Source organism: Telmatherina bonti, assembly GCF_933228915.1.
Source record: "Telmatherina bonti genome assembly, chromosome: 11".
NCBI lineage: Eukaryota > Metazoa > Chordata > Actinopteri > Atheriniformes > Telmatherinidae > Telmatherina > Telmatherina bonti.
In genome coordinates, this window is record NC_136629.1 from 29,312,490 (window position 1) to 29,332,404 (window position 19,915).

The 19,915-nt window shown below is 36.6% G+C and overlaps 1 protein-coding gene across 1 annotated transcript in view; it reads right to left on the reverse strand.

Moving 5' to 3' along the window:
- Positions 1 to 4,074: 4,074 nt before the first annotated feature.
- The window catches only part of LOC306762370 (VPS10 domain-containing receptor SorCS1-like), a gene marked incomplete at its 3' end in the record, with an annotated part of 58,030 nt that continues 42,189 nt past the window's right edge, over positions 4,075 to 19,915 (reverse strand). The window contains exons 19-27 of the mRNA XM_079248813.1: positions 18,590 to 18,776; positions 17,144 to 17,277; positions 16,929 to 17,052; positions 15,028 to 15,140; positions 14,103 to 14,237; positions 9,631 to 9,730; positions 7,793 to 7,901; positions 6,637 to 6,791; positions 4,075 to 4,133 (exon numbers count right to left, since the gene is read on the reverse strand). Of these exons, the coding sequence (XP_079104939.1) occupies positions 4,075 to 4,133; positions 6,637 to 6,791; positions 7,793 to 7,901; positions 9,631 to 9,730; positions 14,103 to 14,237; positions 15,028 to 15,140; positions 16,929 to 17,052; positions 17,144 to 17,277; positions 18,590 to 18,776 (1,116 nt within the window). The remainder of the gene's footprint in view (positions 4,134 to 6,636; positions 6,792 to 7,792; positions 7,902 to 9,630; positions 9,731 to 14,102; positions 14,238 to 15,027; positions 15,141 to 16,928; positions 17,053 to 17,143; positions 17,278 to 18,589; positions 18,777 to 19,915) is intronic.

Below are 19,915 nucleotides of genomic sequence, written 5' to 3' on the forward strand. Positions count from 1 at the left end.
GTTTTGCAATCACAGAAAGCTGGGTAGGTAATGTTGGGGAGCTACCAAGATTTTAAAGTGGCACCCTGTCTTAGCTCCTCCCCGTCTGGTTTGGCTCCTTGCGTGATCCAAGGCGTTTTTATATGAAATGAACAACTCCATTTCGGTCCAAACATTTAGACTGGTCAGAGTTTTTACAGTTTACTGAGGTGTCTAACTATATTTGTTATTGTTCATGATTACAACATGTATAGACTACTATCAGGATGAGGAACCACTTCACCCTGAGTAAAGAAAAATGTCTCTGAGTAAGATTACCTACCCCAGCTTTGAATAAGCTTTTAAAGCTCCAATGCTAGAAGTCGTGTTGTTCCTTTCACACACACACGTGTAAGAATGCCAAAATCTCACTATTGTAAATGCTTCAACAAGAGAAAATGTTGTGCTTTTGCTCTGTAAGACGACACAGTGCTTTTCCTTACTGTTTCTCATATGATGAAGTCTGGCCTTAAAGGTGGGAATATTGATAGCTTGTAAATAGAATAAGATGGGATTCAGTAGCTTCATTCAACTTTGTCGTAAGGTCAGCCCACTTCACAAGCAGCCACATGCTTCCATGCTTCTCAGCCCAACAGCAAACTGTAAATCGTCTTTGTTTGCTTTACTTTTTTCACAATAGCATGCCCTAATTATCTGTGATCAAATGGGGGTGAGTGTGTACTGTAAATATATTATGGTCATTTTAAAGTTTACTTGACACATTAAACAAACTATTAAAACCTGTGTAATGGTGTAGTTGTGCAGTTGCTCAAAAAGTGTGCATGATGATCACCAATGCTGTTCCTTTCTGTCAAGTATATAAGAATCGTCTTGTTTTAAATCACAATTCTTACTGTGAACAAATGACCATTTTGAAATTGTTCAAAATAAATGTATTTTTGTATGGAATTATGTTTTTTTTTTTTTTATTTAGAAGATGCTCTCAGTATTACTCTGGAATATGTCAGATTATATTGCTTGGACGTCATGTTGTCATGACATAAACTTGACAACAAAGCGGTATGAAAGGCTGTGTTCTTACAATGCTGCCCCTGTCTTATCTAAAACACAGGTGTCTTGTTGCAGCCAGTGTATCAGCCTCAGCTTACAACTCTTAATGATCCCACTGTGGCTCTGAAGTCAGCTTTAATGGGTAGAGGTGTGATAACACCCATGTGAAGATTCCCATCTGACATTTAGACTGAGCTTCATTTTAGCTCCATCGCTCAGGTTGCTGTTACAGATGGTTTCTGTTTAATGGGAACAATTACCGCAGCTGTGGATCTGTGCTGCGAAACAGATGATTTGGAAAGGAAGAATTACAGGCATAACCATGCCTCTTAGTCTTTCCTGCGCTACAAACGAAAATACATTACACATTAAAATGTGAAACAGTTACGTTGGAGGAGAAAGCTCTTCCTGCTCAAAGCTGCAACAGACAGCATCTTCTGCTTGGGCCAATCACACCAATCTCCATCACTTCTATGCCTTCACCATCTATGCCTTCAGAGTCTGCTCAGTCCTGCTCTCAGTCTGAATTAACACCAAGGCCTCTCTGTAACTGCCCTGGGATGTTCAGCGGCGCACAATCAAATTGAACGGTGACAATCACTAATGGATGATTCGCTGCAGCCAGACAGTGTAATGTAGCACTCAATGAAAGGAAACATGCTCATCAATTTCACACTGTCGCTAACACAATATTGCTGTGGGTTATTGTTGTGGGACATTTTTCATTCAAGGTGCGACCCAGACTGGGAAGAAAATCTTCTTTGTTGATCGTGCGTGTGTGTGTTGATTTCCTGGAGAGGGGATAATTAATTTGTTGCACAGTGGGAGAGCCAAGGAACCAGCCCATTTGAATCACTCCAGGGTCCTTTATGCTTTTTATTATCCTCTCGCTTTGCCTCATTGTATTGAGCAAATGGGTGCAGTGAAACTTTGAGGATACTTAGCAACACTTAATAAAAAGTGAGGTGGAAACAAAAACAATAAATCCTACAAAGTGTCACAGCCAGACAAGCGGTCAGCTGAGGTGAAGTTATACTGTATGCCTACTGACTAGGAATAGTTTTAACTATGTGGCTTTAAAAGCAAAAAAAAAACCAAAAAAAAAACTGTTTACGTTTCTGGGAATGAATTGAACAATCAGCCACACTGCATTACTGTTGGTGTTTCTGCTTTATTCCGCAACCATGGTTACTTCTGCAAATGGAAAAATACAATAACAACCCACTGAATAATCACTTCACTTGTAATGAATAAGTTTTCTAGTTTCTTTGGAAACAGAAAATACCCCAGTTACATTTTAACATTTCTTTTTTTTTTCCAACTTAAGACATCTTTTAAGTAGCTGGGAAAAAAAAAAAAAAAGATCATGCAAATATGTTCACAATTATATTCACAGGTTAATTATTGAAGAAAATCCAGTTGAAGAATAAATATCAATCACAAAAAAAATAAATAAATGAATAAAAGAAAAAGATTCTGACAATTTTGTGGACAGTTTGTCTGAGTTTATTTATGCTTCTGGCTCAATCAGTGGATTGCAGCAAAGAAGTATGAAGAAGCCTCCGGTCAATTTGTCTTGGTGATATATGTTGCTGACAAGACTTAAAAAGAAAAGTTTGATGAAGAAGAACTTCAGCGCTTATCCCAAAGAGACAGCGGCTGACCGAAGCTGTGCGCGTAGGCTGAGCCATGTTGACAGGAGATACGTCTTCTCTCTCCGTGTCCCTTGCAGCGAAGGAGATGAGCAAATGTGCAGCCTTTTGTCCGCTTAGTCCTTGGGGGCAAACTTTAAACAGACTGCAGGCTCCTCTACATCACTGCAAACTGGAGGACTGAACACTGCATGTAAATGCTGGCATCATGTTTGTGTCAAAATGTCCACAAAGAGTAAAAGCTTTAAGCAAGAAGAATTTTTTTAGTGTTGATGAAGCACTACATTTAATGTTGTTTCAATATAGCAAATGAACAGACTAAATAACTAAAGCTATATATATATATATATATATATATATATATATATATATATATATATATATATATATATATATATATATATATAGAGCATTTGTTTCACTGGAGCTTTTTGTTTGTTTGCAAAGGAATTATTCAGCAAATTTATTCTTTTTTTTTGTCATTGTAGAAAAGAATGTACAAGAAAAATGCTTCTGGCAACAAATTAATATGGAACAAAAGTTTGCAGTCAAAATGACCATATGACAATCAAATACAAGATTACTGCTGCAATAATAAATCACATGAATGATTTAAATCAGCCAGAGACAGATTTATGATGTTTCTGTTATTAAAATGACTTTTTTTGTGTGTTTTCAATACAAGAGGGACTGCTCAGATTCTCATCTTCCGTTTATACCTATCCACTATAATCTTTTTTTTCTTTGTTTTTTTTTTTTTTTTTTTTTTTTTTTTTTGTTATGACATATAAAATTTTGAGCTACCGAGACAGGCTTGATAGAATACACAGATCTGGGACTGGGAGCCCTCCATCATCCCCTGGATATTGCAAGCGTTCATTTGATGAGCATCTGGTGATAAGATGAACTGATTGCAAAGAGCTTAATGAATCTGCTTCCCTCACTGTCTTACCCAGATAAGTTAGTTCCACATTGCTCCATAAAGTGAACTTCACAAACACAAGCCCAAAGACAGAAGCGGGAGGATACTTTCGAGATATTATTCCACATCCCTCTCGTGCTGCTGTTTGATGCTTTGCAAAGACGCAGCTGTAACCAGCTGAGACAAATAACTTTTACTTCTTCCATTATGGATGTACATTATTTACATAAAAAGATCAATGTCCTTGCAAAAATACAAGTATTTCAGTCAAAAAGTGTTCCTTTTCAAGAGGCAAGTATAAATCTGTACAGTCTCCTTGGAGGGATTTAGGCAGCACAGTGTGAACTGGTCCATCCATGCATGGGTAGCAAAACACTCGAGACCAGTCATTGTGACCGCGGTTTCCTAGCTTGCTGGAAGTAACTGCCAAAGAAGATGTATTGCTTTCGAGTCGGTCATAGACTCCAAACATTAAAACACATGGGGCGCTTCATCAGAGAGCTTGATGTCTGTGTGAGATGGCAGGTAGCCTGGCGAGGGAGAAGAAAAGGCAGAGACAGAGGAGGAATTTTATGTAGCTATTTGCATAAGGGTATATTTTTTGCAGGCAAACACATTTATCTTGGATGAGCTGATTGTTTACTGTTGGTATGGGAAGAGGTAAATCAACTGGAACTTCATAGATATTTCTTGATGAAAATGCTTTCACCACACTGCAGCTTTCCTGGTGCACTAATTATTTTATTGGATCAAATAATTCACCCTGGACATTCTCATCACTTTAGCTGGCAGTTGATTGCGCATCACTTACCTGTGTATGCTAACACTTCACTGTGACTAACTCGGGATGGCAAATGCATAAATATGCAGCATATGATATTAGCTGCATCTTGGCAACTTGTTTGACAATACAGGAGGAGGAAAAATAGTAGCAGCACTTAGCTTCTTGCTGTCATGAGCTTCAACCTGTGGCCACAGTTCCTCTCTGCTTTGACGTTTTATGCTGTGCTAAAAAGTTATTTAGAAACCTGTACTGCTGCACTGTGCAGAGAGTATTCTTTTATGTGCTGAGATGGTGATGTTTGTTTGTGATTTTTGCCACAACCCCAACCGAAAAGCTGAAGCGTTTTCTTTATGCTTTTTCTTGAAAGTATTGCCTTACTACTGTGACACATTCTCTCATGTAAACGTGCCCATTAGCTGTGTTTTAACTATTCATTGTTTTTTTATTCCATCTTGTTGATAATAATTAACTTTCTTAATAAGGTGCTGGGCCAACAGAGCAACTTTAGTCTTTAACTTTGAGTAAGTGGCAACAACTTCCTGTTTCTGTTTAGAAAAATACAGCCTGATTTTAAGCAAATAAATTAAACTGCAATGTTCTCTGAAGAAGCATTGCTCATTTTTAGAATTAAGTTGAAGGTATAGTTGTCTAAACCAAAAGCAGACTTAAGGGAGAAAAAAAACAAACGACTGCGATGGGTTTCCACAACAGGAAAAGCTTCGCTTTCTGCATGAAATTCTTTTCATCTCTAGGCATAACTTTGATTTAAATTTCTATCTGGGAAGGCATCAGTCAGTCACTCATAAGTATGGTGTATGTCAGATAAAGGTAAAATTTAATTTACACTTTTGTTAGATCAGACATGATTTGATGTACATCAAGCCTTATTTAAAGCCAAAACCGCTTCAGGTGGGGGGGTTGTAATGTTTTTTGCACATAAGTGGATGAATGTTTTTATTTCTTTGTTTTGGTTTTTGTTGGAGGTTTTTTTCTTTTACATCTTTTATTCACATTTTCCTTATTTACACTTTCTTGGTGTGCAGTAAATTAAACAAAAAAAACCCCCAAAAAAATTAAATGGAAACCAGCTCAGCAACTGGCATTGATGCTTTTAGTGTGTGGAGCTCTAGTTCAGGATATAACACAACTCCACCAAAGGTTTTACTCCATCTGATGTTTTGATGATGATGATGTTGTCTGACATGTTGGTCCAAACCTCCAATACATGTTCTGATGTGTTGAAGTCTGGTGATTCACATCAATTTTATACCAATCAAACCATTTAGTGATACCTTCTGGCCTGTGAATGGAGGTGTTTTCATCATCATGGGATAAAGGAGATTACTAAGAGCAAAGCTATATTGATTTGAAGTGACCCTTTCCTTTATGAGGACCTAAAGCAGGGCTACACAGTTCGCTTCGATGCTAGCTGCAGTCCTGATGCTTTTCAATAGCCCCTGCTTCAACATGCCTAACTCATATTTAATGGAACCACCAGCCTATGAAGTTCATTTGAGTCAGGTGTGTTGGAGCAGGGAAACACTGAAAACCTGCAGAACTGTGGTCCGTGTAGGACAGAACTGAGTAGCCCTGACTTAAACCATGCCATATTTGTCTAATTAATTCTTTTTTTCTAACCAATTAGTCGCCTGTATAAATTAATCATACAGTAAATCAAACACAAAACAAAAAAAATATTACCAGCTAAATGTTTGGTTACTTAAATATACCAAATGAATAAAGTAAAAATTGCAAAGAAAAAGAAAGGTTTTTAGGGTTTTTTTTTTTTTGTTCACTCTTCCATTTTTAGTAAACATTTCCTGCAACATTTTTTTTAATGTTAGACCTGAAACCCTGTCAGTGCTGTCTGGGAGATCACACACTTTCAATTTGTCATGCACACAGTTTGGGTTTAGCAGATGGGAAGAGATGCAAGTGTTTTGGAGACATAAACAGTCTTTATGGCCTCTTTTCAGGCATCATTGTCAACTTTTTCTGCAGGAAATGTTTCAGTTTTTGGAAATAAATGAGAATCATAAGAGTGAATGTTTTGTTTTCTTTCATTCTTGTGCTATAAATGAAAGGTGACTTACTCGCAGTATTTCAGGCAAATAACACAATTTTATAGCAAGTATACCACAACGGGGACGGACAAGAAGACAACAAAGAAGAAAAAGATCATTACTGTTTAAGAAAAGAAAGAGGAAATAAACCCTGTAGTTTTAAAAAGGCAACAGTCCCATCCATACCTCGTCTTTTTGAGTCCAGCTGTACATCCACACAATCCAGTGAGGTCATCTTGTCCCCCTCAGGGTTTGGAACAGCTAAGGAAGTCACTGTTGGGATGACCTCCTGTTCTTTGTCCGGCTGCTCTGCTGTGTATGTGTTCATGCCTGGATTCTTTCTGTAGGTCATGCAGAAGTGGGAGTTAAAAATAAATAAATAAATAAATAAAAGACAACTTAATGGAAATCTGCCATCAGGTCTGTTTTTTACTAATGCTTTTACTAAACATAATCTGCCGCGCACTATTTTTAACAGTTAAAAATGGCAGAGGATTGCTTGAAAGCTGGAAACTGGGGCATTTTACATTCCACCGGGGATTGCTCTCTCATTTTCACATTGTTCACCTCAGTTTTCAATCAATTTTTCATCCCCTCAGATGCATCCCCAATTCTGCTTAAAACTAACTTCTTGTATTTCTAATTTCAGATTTCCCCTCGTGAGATTGCAGCTGGTGCTGTGACATTTGGGAGAGCTTAAAAAACTCTGCCAAGTCAAATACTTAATGTAGCAATTATGATCCCAAAAGTTGAAGTTTAGTAATATTTAACTTTATAATGAGCAACCCTGCAGAGAAAATAAACCATTCTCTCTTGATTGGCATGAGATTACCTGCAGCAGAGGATGCTATTTACTGTATGTCCCTCACTGTATAATATATGTTGTCTCAGGACTTATCTCTTCAACCTTTCCTGCCATTCAGCAGAGTATGCCTCACCTTGAATGGTTGTGTTTAGCATTTCCTAAAGGTCAACCCTCATATTGTCAGATAGATGAATATTGATAACTGCAGGACGCTGACACACATTCAGCACTCTGGGAGAATTGATTAGACTGTCATTCCCTGTAATATTCTGCAGATTGAGACAGAGGGGAATTGTTTTATTCCTCTAGCTATTATTGTCACAAATGGCCATAACTTAGAGATATGGTCTGTGAATACCTGTATGAACTTATAGGGAGTTTTAACAGTAAAACTTAAAATATGCCTTGGAATCATGCTTTGCCAACACCAATATGCAAAAGAAAAATTAAGTTATAACTAATCTATTGAGATTTTATTTTATCTGTTCTTCTAGAAAATGCACTTAGAGTAAATCCACTTTATCTGGTGTACTGTACCTTTTAAATTTAAATATTACAAAGACAGCCAAGCCCATCAGTACCGCTGACACGAGCATGATGACTGCAGTGCCGCTGTGCAAGCTGTCACTGCTGTCCACAAGAGGAGCTTTAAGGAGAAGAATTTGGAAAATGAGCACACATGGTAACCAAATACAGTTATCTTATATGAATATAGATTACTTATACAACACTGTAAAGCATCTCGATCTGCTATCCATTTCTTTACATTCTGCTTCTGAGGAGACATTCTTTTATATAATCATTAAAGCTGTCCTCAGCAATAGTTTATTGGATTTACAAAGATCTTTTTTAAATTGACAGTTTTGTCATGCATAACTTAAAGGATGAACCACTGCTGTATCTACACATTACAGGCAACCTCAGCAATAAAGTTATTTAAATTGCATCTTTAGGATGCTTATTATAGTGTCTTCTTTAGTTTTTTTTTAGTTTTTTTTTTTTTTTATTTTTTTTTAAAGGAAAAATGCTTGAAAAAAATAAATAAAAGAAGGAAAAATAACAGTCCGACAGGCATAAAGTAGTATGTTTTTCACCAATAAGGCAATTCCTGAAAAGCTATTACCTGAAAATTTGGCACATTTCAGTTTGTGCCCTTAAAAAAATTTGAGGAAACTGACAGCGGTGGACAAAAGATGAAGCGACAGGACCAAGAAGAAAATATCTACAGCAGATGGACAATATCTAAAAGCAATTTCCTTAAGAAAAAGTTGGGGGCGTTAGCAAAGACCTGATATGGGACCTAAGAGATAAATCTGGTCCAATAGTTGTTCCATCAACTAATCATCAAAACATTTTAAAAAATTGTTGCCATGGAAGGGTGGCTGTAAAGAAGTCATTCTTCTAGATGAAACATTACACAAAAAACTGGACTTAAAGGTCACATATTATACATTTTAGTCAACAATTTCATATGGGTGTAAAAGGTCCAAAACATTGTTTTTAAAGTGTATTACCCCAAATTCAGGTTGGGTCCTTGATCTCAGCCATTCCAAAAGTCGCTCTAGCGAGCTCTACAGAGGACAGGCTGTGTCTGTCTAAACCTTTTAAATGTTCATGATTGGTGCCCGTCCAGTCCACGCCCCTCTTGGGGAGAGGATGCAGCTTCTGTTGTGGCCCTTTCTGTGAATTTAAAGGGCAAGCTCAGCTAGCTGGGGAACGGATCAATGGCAGTATCCACTACTGGGGGGAGTGGTTATTCCCTTTCATGAGGTCACAAAGAAAAAGCTGTTTGAACACACAATGACATAAAAGTGAAGCAAGCAAGTAAGAGAAGTAACAGAATGTTTGTCTGGCCTCATACACAGGCCATGGGGAGACATATGGCTATTAGAAAACCTCTAGAAAGTGGATTTTTGATAATATGGGACCTTTAAAATCCATATCAATAGATCACACGTAGAAGTGAATCTTCATTTGCCAATGAATTGAGTAAAAAGTAGAAAAACATCCCAAAAAACAAAAAGCCTGGGGAGCTATTCCTTTTCAGTACTTAAAGATGGTAACAAAATAGCTCATCTTGAAAGCTTCAGGCTGTGTTGAAGAATGGAAATGGTCATTCAGATATTGATATCAATGCTCATTCTATTTATGGTTGCTCATGTTTCAATAAACAGAAACTCCTACTTCAAATCTTGTTGTTAACAGTGCTAAAAGTACCAACAGAATTACTGTAAGAGTCACAAAAAAAAAGATTAAACTACTGCAGTCTGTTCATCAATTTTTTTACAATTATTTAAATCATTTTAATCTTATTAAAAATTCATCTTCACTCTCAAAACTGGCAGTTGGACCAGCGACCTCCGCAGCAGACTCACCTGGAGACAGTCGTGTGGCATAAACGTTCACCTGCACCCCCAATTTGAGTGTGAACTGGATGAGGTCTTGGTTCAAAGCACTTAGCAGAACCTGGGAAAGCTGCAAGGAGGAAGTGACACAGTAAAGAAGACTCTCTTAGCAGTCACTGTATAGCCATGTTCCAAACTCATCAATATTTCAGCCATTTTTCAGTCATTTCATCCAACAGCTTGAATTATGAAACACAATTTTTGTTTCCCTCTAAAGAGGAGCAAATGTCGATATGACACACGCAAAACTGGACCTGCTGCACTGAAAGCCCACAGACTTTAAAGACAATGGAAACACAGCCAGGTAAAAGGGCATTCTGCTTGTAGTGCAGCAGTGACATTTGAAGAAATAATAATCTTTTGCCATTTCCACCACAAAGGGACTTTTTTCTGTTGTATTGCTTTGGCTCGACTGTTCTAAAGAGAATGCGAATTAGCCGTTTAAAAGTTCAACGAGGCAGCATTATAGGAAATCAAACCATGTTCTAATATAAAAATTGCTGTTTTAATTTTTCCTCCCCAAAGTGGTCAAAGTTCCTCAGCTTTTTCACACCTTGATGAAGCACTCATTTAACAAGGGACCAAAATGCTTTCCCAGTGCCCATTTGAGTCCTTAGCCATGCCTCACTAATTCCATCTCGCTCTTTCTGAAATCTTTCCACTGGTTAAAATTAGACTGCTCTACACAGCATGAATAATTACTTTTTGTTCTAGTGGCATATCAGGGTCAGTAAATCTATTACACATTTTAATAAGCCACTCCACACATAGACTCAACACATGCACATGTGTATGTGTGGGCACATGCTCACTTAATGCCTCCACACTGCTAGTCATTCACTGGAGATGAGAACAGTGAACTGAAGATTTATTACCCTATTGTCTGTGAGGTTCTGCCAGGTAATCAGACAGGCTTTAGATAAATACATCTCTTTAATTCCCAATCCCTGCAGCCTGCCCCAGTTTGTCTCCCTTCTCGATGGTGCCAATTATATGATGCATCAATGTAATTAAATACCTATTAACTTAGTTCAAGACTGACTGTGAGCCAGCAAAATCATGTTTACTTGTGATGAATAAATGAGCTTCTCTACGGTGTGCTTTCACAACAACTCTGTTTTAATTTTATCTTTTTTTTTTCTTTTTTTTGCTTATTTGATACCTTTAAATGAACTAATTCAGAGAATAATGTCCAGTCATTTTATTTAACAGTGATAATGAAAAACGCACAACGAAATGCTATTGTTTGAAATAATAATGCCGTTTAGGCAAGTCGAAACTTCTAAAATGCAGCAGAGTGTTTAATAATGTTCTGAGATGAATTGTGCTGTTTCAGCACTCTGGTTTTTCTATGGGGCACCATTGCCCTCTAGTGTTAATAAGAAATATTTATTTTTTGAAAAGTTTGAAATACAAGAAAGACATGCCTTTAAGGATTTTTTTTTCAGGTCAAGTACCTCTAAATGGATGCAGAGATGAAGGACCATCATACAACTGCCGGGCATGTGTGGTTCAACCTTGCATATGGGTGTTCAGTTTCTTCATCTCAGTGAAAATGTCATAAAGATATGGAAGTTTCTTGACCCAGACATTGTCACTGTGCAGCAAGTGCTGTGTGCTTTTGGAGAAGATAAAACTTACAGATATGCATAATTCCAGCACACATGACAACACTGTTCCATGTGAAAACCACTGAGCGGTACTGTAGCAGTAGCGCAGAGTCTTCTTCTCCCTCACCAACACAGAGATTTGAGAAGTGACATATTTGCAATTCACTCTTCTTTCCTACATTGACACTTTTCATCTTAGGTAGAAGGGATCTCTCTGGTGCAAAGAGTGTTTTTTTTTTGTCAGAGTAACAAAACAACCCATTTTTACTCATGAAAATGTTCATGCTATTGACATTTTAAGGTAATGGTAACCGACTGAAAGATGATATCTTCTGCCTCCATTTATCGATTCACTATAATGTGTTGGATTCATGTAAATCTTTCGATTTACGAGAAAGATAATGGGGGAAATTAGCATTTACTGGTTTATATGGGATTGGATCCCAAAAGATACTGCTTCCTCACAGCAGTGTCAAACCAGATATAAGGGATTACAATTATGTTTGTGAAAAAAGGACATTGGGTGGGAGTGTTGGGAGTTGGGTTATAGTCCTGCAAGTCTTTGGGTGTATGAGTGTGTGTGGGATGAATGAATGATTAGGTGCATGCAGTACCTCCACAGGACCCCTGCTAAAATCTTTTGTCCAAACAATAAATTATTTGGGATTTTAGTAAAATCTCATTGGTGGGTGTGTAAAAAAAAAAAAAAAAAAAGATGTAATCAGGGAAAGAAAACATGTCATTTTGATTGCTGGAATAGTAAACAACCTACATTAATTATGCTGCTTGAATGTATCATTATAAACTAAAAGTCTTGGCGGTTACTCTGCAGGTGGCCAGGAAACTGCACAAGAAGAATTTTCTACCTGCTATTTAAAATACAGAGATTTATGGGATGAAAAGGAAGCTCCTACGTGCTAAGAACAATTACTTTATCAGGAAACACATTCTTCTTTTTCCTTTCTCTGTGATCACTTAAGGGAACACACTTGTGTTTGCATGCTTTAGCCCAGTTAGCACAAAGGATGCACAGTCCTCATTACTGCTGACCTTTATCAAGTTGTTGCATTAAGTTTTTCCTTTCCAATCGTGCATCTAGAGGCACCTATTTATTTCACTGCACTATGAAAACACAGTTGCAGAGTTAAACTTGGCTGGCTTAGGTAATTCATCACAATGAGCCTCATGCCTGCATTTATTTTTGTCAGTTAGCGGCACTGTTGTGTGATGATGAGTAGCAGATTTCCCACATCAGGTTGCACTAAAAATTATGTTACTATGCCACGATGACACAGCTGACAAGAATAAGTGTTGACACGATTCTTATTGTGACGTATTGTCTCACGGAAATAAGTTTCAAGTTTCATCAAGCTTTTTTTCAGACTTGACTGAAACGAATGGAAACTGTGGCATCATGGAAGGTAAGACAATAGATTTACAGGTTAACGCAAACGAAAAGCAACAACAGTATATTTCCTTCCTAATAACAGGATTGATATCTGGGAGTAGTAGTAAGCATCATTTAGTTCATGTTAATGTACCGTTTCCCCCTCTGAATACGTGGGACAAACACTTTAAGTACTGTGGTAAAGCAGCTCAGTTAAGCTTCAACATTTTCTTTAAAACATTTGATGAATGCACACTTTGTTCCACCTGCGATGATCTGTGAAAGCTTAGGTTCTGGCATTCCCCAGAACATGACTACCTGTATAATCCACCAAAACATTGTTACATGAGAAAATAGAGAAGGTCTTTTTAATGCCAAGGCTGATTGATGTATGACTAAGACCAAAAACAGCTTTACTACCCACCAGAAATTGCAGCTATTGCACAAATATAATGGAAAAAAAACAGCTAAAAAAATGACATTTAGATTATAAGTTTTACGGTAACAAAATCTTTGTATAAAGCAAGGACTAGAAAGAACAATAATTAAGCTACAAACTAAAAAGCAGATATTGTATATATATTCTTCAGTCACTTTTTTAAACAAATCCGTTCAGTTGTTTGTTAACACAAATAGCTAATAACTTAACACAATAAGGCATGTAGATATGGTCCAGATGCCCTGATGTAGTTCAAAACGAAAAAAAAAGCCATTTCAGTGATTCTGATTTTTAGTGCCAGATGAACTGATCTGAATATTTTTGAAACTGGTGATCAACTGGGATTTTCAGACACAACCATGTACAGGGTTTACAGATAATTTTGGTTTCTATTATAGGCTATGTATGAATTGGCTTGAAATGATGTGTATGTAAAGTGCCATGTGACAACATTGTGGTGAAGCGGCGCTATACAAATAAATAAAGCCAAATTGAGAAAAAGAAAAAATATGTGGTGGAAGGCAGTTGTCTGGACAAAAATGCTCTGTTTATGTCAGAGGTCAAAGCAGACTGCAGACCAAGCAGACTAAGCAGGCTCGTCGCAGATGATGGAAATGCAATGGCAACTTAAATAACCACTGGTTGCAACCAACTTATGCAGAATATCATCTCTTAATGTACAATACATCCAACCTCAAAGCAGATGGGTTGCAGCTGCACAGGACCTACCTGGGTACCACTCCTGCAGCTAAGAACAAGAAACTGAAGCTACACAGTCTAAATAAAACTAGACAATAGAATATTGGGAAAATGTTTTTTGCTTTGATGACTCTCAATTTCAGTAATATTTAGATGGTGTGGCTAGAACAAGATGAAAGCATGGATCCACCCTGCCTTTTATCAACTATTGAGGCCGGTGGTCTCCAAAATTCTTTGGAGTAATATCAAATAAAGCCCAGATAGAGCATCTGCCAGTGGCCCTCTGACTAATCTGATGAAACAGTACCTGATCAAGGTGTGCCCACTTTTCAGCCATGGCCCCATCTCTTGACCCCCTCTCAGGTACGATAAAAACCTCAGCAGTGGTAGGTAAACCTGGGAGGACAGTGACCAGGAGCTGATCCTCGCTGATTCCAGTGACCTTTAATGATAACAAAAAACTTTCATTAGAATAACTTAACAACAAAAGTTGTTTTTTTTTTTTTTTTTTTGTGTTTTGTTTTTTAAAGTGATAGTCTGTGCTACATCATCTAAGATTTGATCCTTTGCTAGTGGTGAGGGTGTCTTTTTTTAATGAGTAAATGCTTTCTGCTTTCTGCTTCATATCTAATTTGCTTAAATACCAGTCACTGTCAAGGCATAATGTCTGGATCAAGTAGAACATGCAAGTTCAATTTGACAGTCTTTGGTAAAGGCCAGGGCTTTTAGTGCATTTATGCCATAACCAGAGGTCTGCTGTCAGTTTCTTGGTGTAAACCATGGTAATATCTGACAAGACAGAAGGTCAAAGAGAATGTTTCATACTGAGGGCTACTGTTGGATAAATATAGAGCAGAATATCCAGGTCTTTTACATAACCTGCTGCAGTGTCTGCAAAAGAAAACCAGACACTTTAACCACAGTTAGATTCTCTTCACTTACAGGAAAGTTATCTTACTAGCATTTCACCTCTTTATAGAGCCAATGCAACCGTCACAGCAGAGCTTTTACCAGTCTCCAGTGTTTTGACAGGTTCATTTAAAATCTCATGCTGCTAGTAATGCTTTTTGGAGATTTGTTTTGTCTGCATAAAGAGTTTACACGCAACATGTCACCTTAAAGACACAACATCTAGTATGGAAAATTAATTGGCACACAAATTAAGATGCTAATTTCCATTGAGTGAGGTCTTTTTCGGTTTATTTCACGACACCAGCAGCAATAGAGCTGACCTGAACCATGCTGCTCTTCACAACTCTGCCGATGTCTTCTCTCCACTCAAGCACTCCGGGGTTTAGTTCATCCAGATTAGACGAAAAGACCAAAGTGTGTGAGAGGAAATAATCTGGAAGACAAGTGATCTTACTTCATGAAATACAAAATTTAAGTCTATAACAATTCACTTAAAATACTTTATGCATTCACTGTATATATATATATATTTTTTTATATTTCATCGCGAGGTCAGCTGGACGGAAGCAACTTGGGGTTTTCAGTAAATAAAAGATGACAATGTTTGGCTGGAACTGGAACATGGATGCCAAATTAAAACTGAAAGAGGAGGAATTTCAGTTTTCTTCGTTCTTTCCCTTTTTTAAAAATGTATTTATTTATTTATTTTTGCTCCTGTGACCTTCTAGTTTCATTTGGTAAATCTATGTTTGAGCCACGCACATCAAACATTATCAGTAGCTGCAGAAACTCTAAAGACTAAATGAGACAGATGGGCACTGCCAAGACTTAACCTTCATCTCCATTAGAGACAACCTCAATAGTTTAACAAAACATGGTCTTTTTCTGTGCACTTCAATTCTTGGAAACATTTAGAAACCAATTAAACCAGAAGGACAAATTTCTTCAAAAGATGGCATCTGCTTTCATGTTATCCATCCATTTTTCTACTTTCTGTCACGACTACATTTATATATAAATACAAGCAATTTGAAAGTTATTAAATCTTTGGTATTTTGCATGCAGTGGCAGTTGGTAGCAATGATTAGATATGTATTAAAAAGTGGGGAGAAAAAGACTCATCAGATTACTGTTTGTTGTTGTTTATCTGCAAATAGGTAGCTTAATCTGGAGTAAGAGCATAACGTCTTCTTTCAAAGTGAAGTTGTTTCAATATAAAATGGTTTCACAAGGCTCATAATTAGTTTTTTTTGTGGTGGATTCAGTTGTATCATGTCCTTTCTTAATCAGTAAAGTTTTCACTCGATCGCCTGACCTGTTTATGCCACAAACAAGACAAAACAAAAACTTGGCCCTGATTTCCTACCATTCAAAATGAAAACATTGGATCAGTTTTGGGTTTTGAGAATTAATCTTAACATCAAGTAAAATTGGAAAATGATGTACATATTTATATCGATGCCCTAAGTATTTCTTCCTCTCACAACCACAAGATGGAGACTGCAACACACAGGCAACAAAACCTCCACTGAGGTTCATTTCACATCTCATTCATGGTTCTACCAGCTACGCCTGGCATCAGAAGACAGGACACAGTTTATCATCTGGGTGCAAAACAGTCATGTGGCTGGATATTTAATTTTTTTCTTTCCATTGCTTTATGACCAAGTGACCATGTTGGATGATGGATAACAATTTCATTTATGTTTATTACAAAACATGCAGGCAACTGTCCATAAATCCTTCACGTTTTTCAGCGGCTAAATCGACTTCATTACAATCACCAAACACACACAGATAATGTGTCAGAAATTGACCAACAAAACAATTTGTGAACCACAATTTTCTCTGTCAAATGTGACAAAATTAAACAGACATCAAAATTTCAAACCAAATATAATATAGATATAACAGGTATAATTATATATATATATATATATATATATATATATATATATATATATATATATATATATATATATATATATATATATATATATATTATGTATATATATATATATATATATATATATATATATATATATATATATATATATATATATATATATATATATATATATATTTATGTATATATATATATATATATATATATATATATATATATATATATATATATATATATATATATATATATATATATATATATATATATATATATATATATATTACACAACATAGGTAAAAATGAATAAATAAATACCATAAACTGCCACCATTATTTGGTCCTGATGAACAGTATTACCAGCTGAAGCCTGAACAGTTACACTGTGACTTCCCTCCTTGGAGAAAGTGAAGGAGATTGCTCCATCAAGTGTCACAAGAGGCTAAAAGGCAGAAGATGTAAAATGTGAGCATTTGGTATCACATCTGTCAGAAAATAGGTGGAATAGCAGGGAAAGAAAAAGAAGGCCTTACCTCTGTCTTGTTATTAAACCACCAGAAATAAGTGACAGTTCCTACACTGCTAGGGTGAAGCGCTGTTGTGAAATTTACTGCTTTGTTCTTGACAACCACCAAAGGAGCTGAGAGCTGCACCTGCTCAAGCTGACCTTTAGAGATATAACACATGAACTGAAAAGTCACACCTTTTATTAAATCACGGCTAAATATAATGCCTCCCCGGTGCTCAAAGTTTCAACAGAGGCCATGTTTTTGTAATAATATTTTGGCACGAAAGGTACCTTGCCTGGAACACAGTCAGCTCACTGATGGACAGTGTGGAAGCTGTTTGAACAGCTAAAAAGTGTGTGAAGTGTGGGGGGGGGGTTTTGTTTTTTTTTAATCTAATGTGTTTTCCAGTCATAAAATCTTCACTTTTAAAATCCACTGCAATGAGCTGATGAGAGATGTTTATCTGTGGGAGTAAGAAGACCACAAACAGCTGTTTTTTTTTTTTTTTTTTGCTTATATGTGTGAGTATGATAGATATGGAGCATGTCTGGAGGCATTAATAGAAAAAGAAATTAACTCATGGCCATGTATTCCTAATGCATGGAGACATGATGCTATCCCGTGGCCATGCATTATTAAACTGTGGTCACAGATTACTTACACATAAACAACTTACCCATATTATTTTAATTTCAAAACGGCACGCCTTCAGCATCTAACTGTAGTGTCTGTAGTGTCACAACAGATTGCAGGATATCTTTGTATGTATTGCATATCATTATATCATTGTATCATTTGTAGTTTTTAGGTAACATCACTGTGAAGTTGCAGATAATTGGAGTACATGATGTCTTCCCTAAATTTGTAGCTTTTATTGACGTTTTACCAAGAATAAGTTTGCTTTTATTGCTTGTTTTGTTTTCATCATATTGTGTTATTTTTACTGGTTTTACTGATTTTTTTATTTAATGTTTCAATATTTTAGATATTTTATTTTTAGCACTTTGTTTATTAGTTGCTGTCAGATAGCACTTTTATTAATAAAGTTAGCTTGGTTTGGCTTGGCATGTAGGTAAAATTTTGGGCTAGTTAAAACCAATACACTCATTTATAAAACTATAAGAAACATTTCCATTGAAATAGAATTAACTAATAAGTGCCCATAAGCAATCCAAAATCATGAGACATTTATATAATTTCATCACATTAGCAATGAAATTAAGGGCTGTTAGACCTCATAGTCAGTGATTCTGTATGATGGAGGGAAGAATAATCGTAGAGTCAAGTCATTTTCTTATTACCTGAAAATGATCAACCACTCACAAATTGAATCCATTATCAGACAGGAAATATTCATACAAGTGGGGTGAACCCTCTAACACCTAATCCAAACTTTAAGTAAAGGAATATTACATAAATTTGCACATGCAAGCAATGACTTTGAATTTATCAGTAACGATTTGGACTCACGGGAGACGTGGAGATAGAGTATGACCCTGTCAGAACCCAGACTGTTGCTTGCTGTGGCTGAAACTTGATAGATGCCAACTTTACTGTAGACATGTTTGATCCCGTCATCGATGGAGCTTATGTTAACAAACGATATGGCTGTTCCATCACCAAAGTCCACTGTAATACTTGTCATGGAGCCAAGACCCTTGGAAGAGAAGAAATAATGTCATTCACACAGTAACCTCAGTTGTTTCTCAGAGTCGTCGCTGACTCAGAACAAAGTGCACTCTCAGTGAAAGCCACAAGAATGAGGTCATGCTGTAAATTGTCAGTGCATATTAATTTGATAAGCTGCTGTTCCAGACTTGGTCTCTGTACTTGGATTTTGACAGTGTCTTGATATAGAGTACATTAAGGCGAGGGAAGGCAAAGCAAGTTTTATTTGTATAGTGTATTTCATGTACAAGACAACTCAAATGGCTTCATACTGAAACAAAATACGATGCCTACAAGTATCACACAATAAAAAATACAGTCCTTGCTGATGGTAGGAGTACAGAAATTCTCAAGTGGGAAGTTTACTTTTATGGGTTCCTGCCAGAGGAGTTTTCTGACAGAAGGATTCTGTTTTTGTGATTAATCTCTACTAACTCCAACTATGACCCTTTCCTGAACCTAAAAGAGAACTTTTGTTGCTTTAATCTCAGTCTTCTGCAACGAAAAATAAAATACATGATTGAAGAAAATTAAAATGCATTATGATTATCATTATTTTTTATTATTGGAGATGGAGGTCTTAGGTTGTCCTTATTTTGAATAAATAAAGAATAATCAGCATGTTTTGATAAGATCTTCTGGCATTTCAAACATAACTACATTAGCACAAGTGGAGAAAGTCCATCCTCAGCAAAAGTGACAAAAGAAAGAGAAAAATAAAAAAGAAAGAAAGAAAAATACAACAGAAAAAGAAGAAATGTTAAAAAAGAACTTTTATAAATACACATGCAACATGGTGCAAAAATCCTTTTTCAGTCACTAATTTGATACTGAGCTTCTTTATGAAATCCTGACTTCAGCCATGTTTGTAAATTACGAAGGGTTTGCATCAGCTGCCATAATTTGGTAATGCAGCTTATGTACAAGTTCAAGGGGGAAAATCTATTCCCTCACATCTGCTCTCTCTGGTGTTTGGGCTTTTCATCCTGCTAAGCTTTGTCACTTCCATTTTTCCATGCTGTCAAACTCCCCTCATTTTCAATTCTGTCACCACCTCTTTGGTCCAGTCATCTTCCCTGCTTCTTTTCAAGCCATTCAGTCTGATGCCCTTTCTTTAAAGCTCTGTCA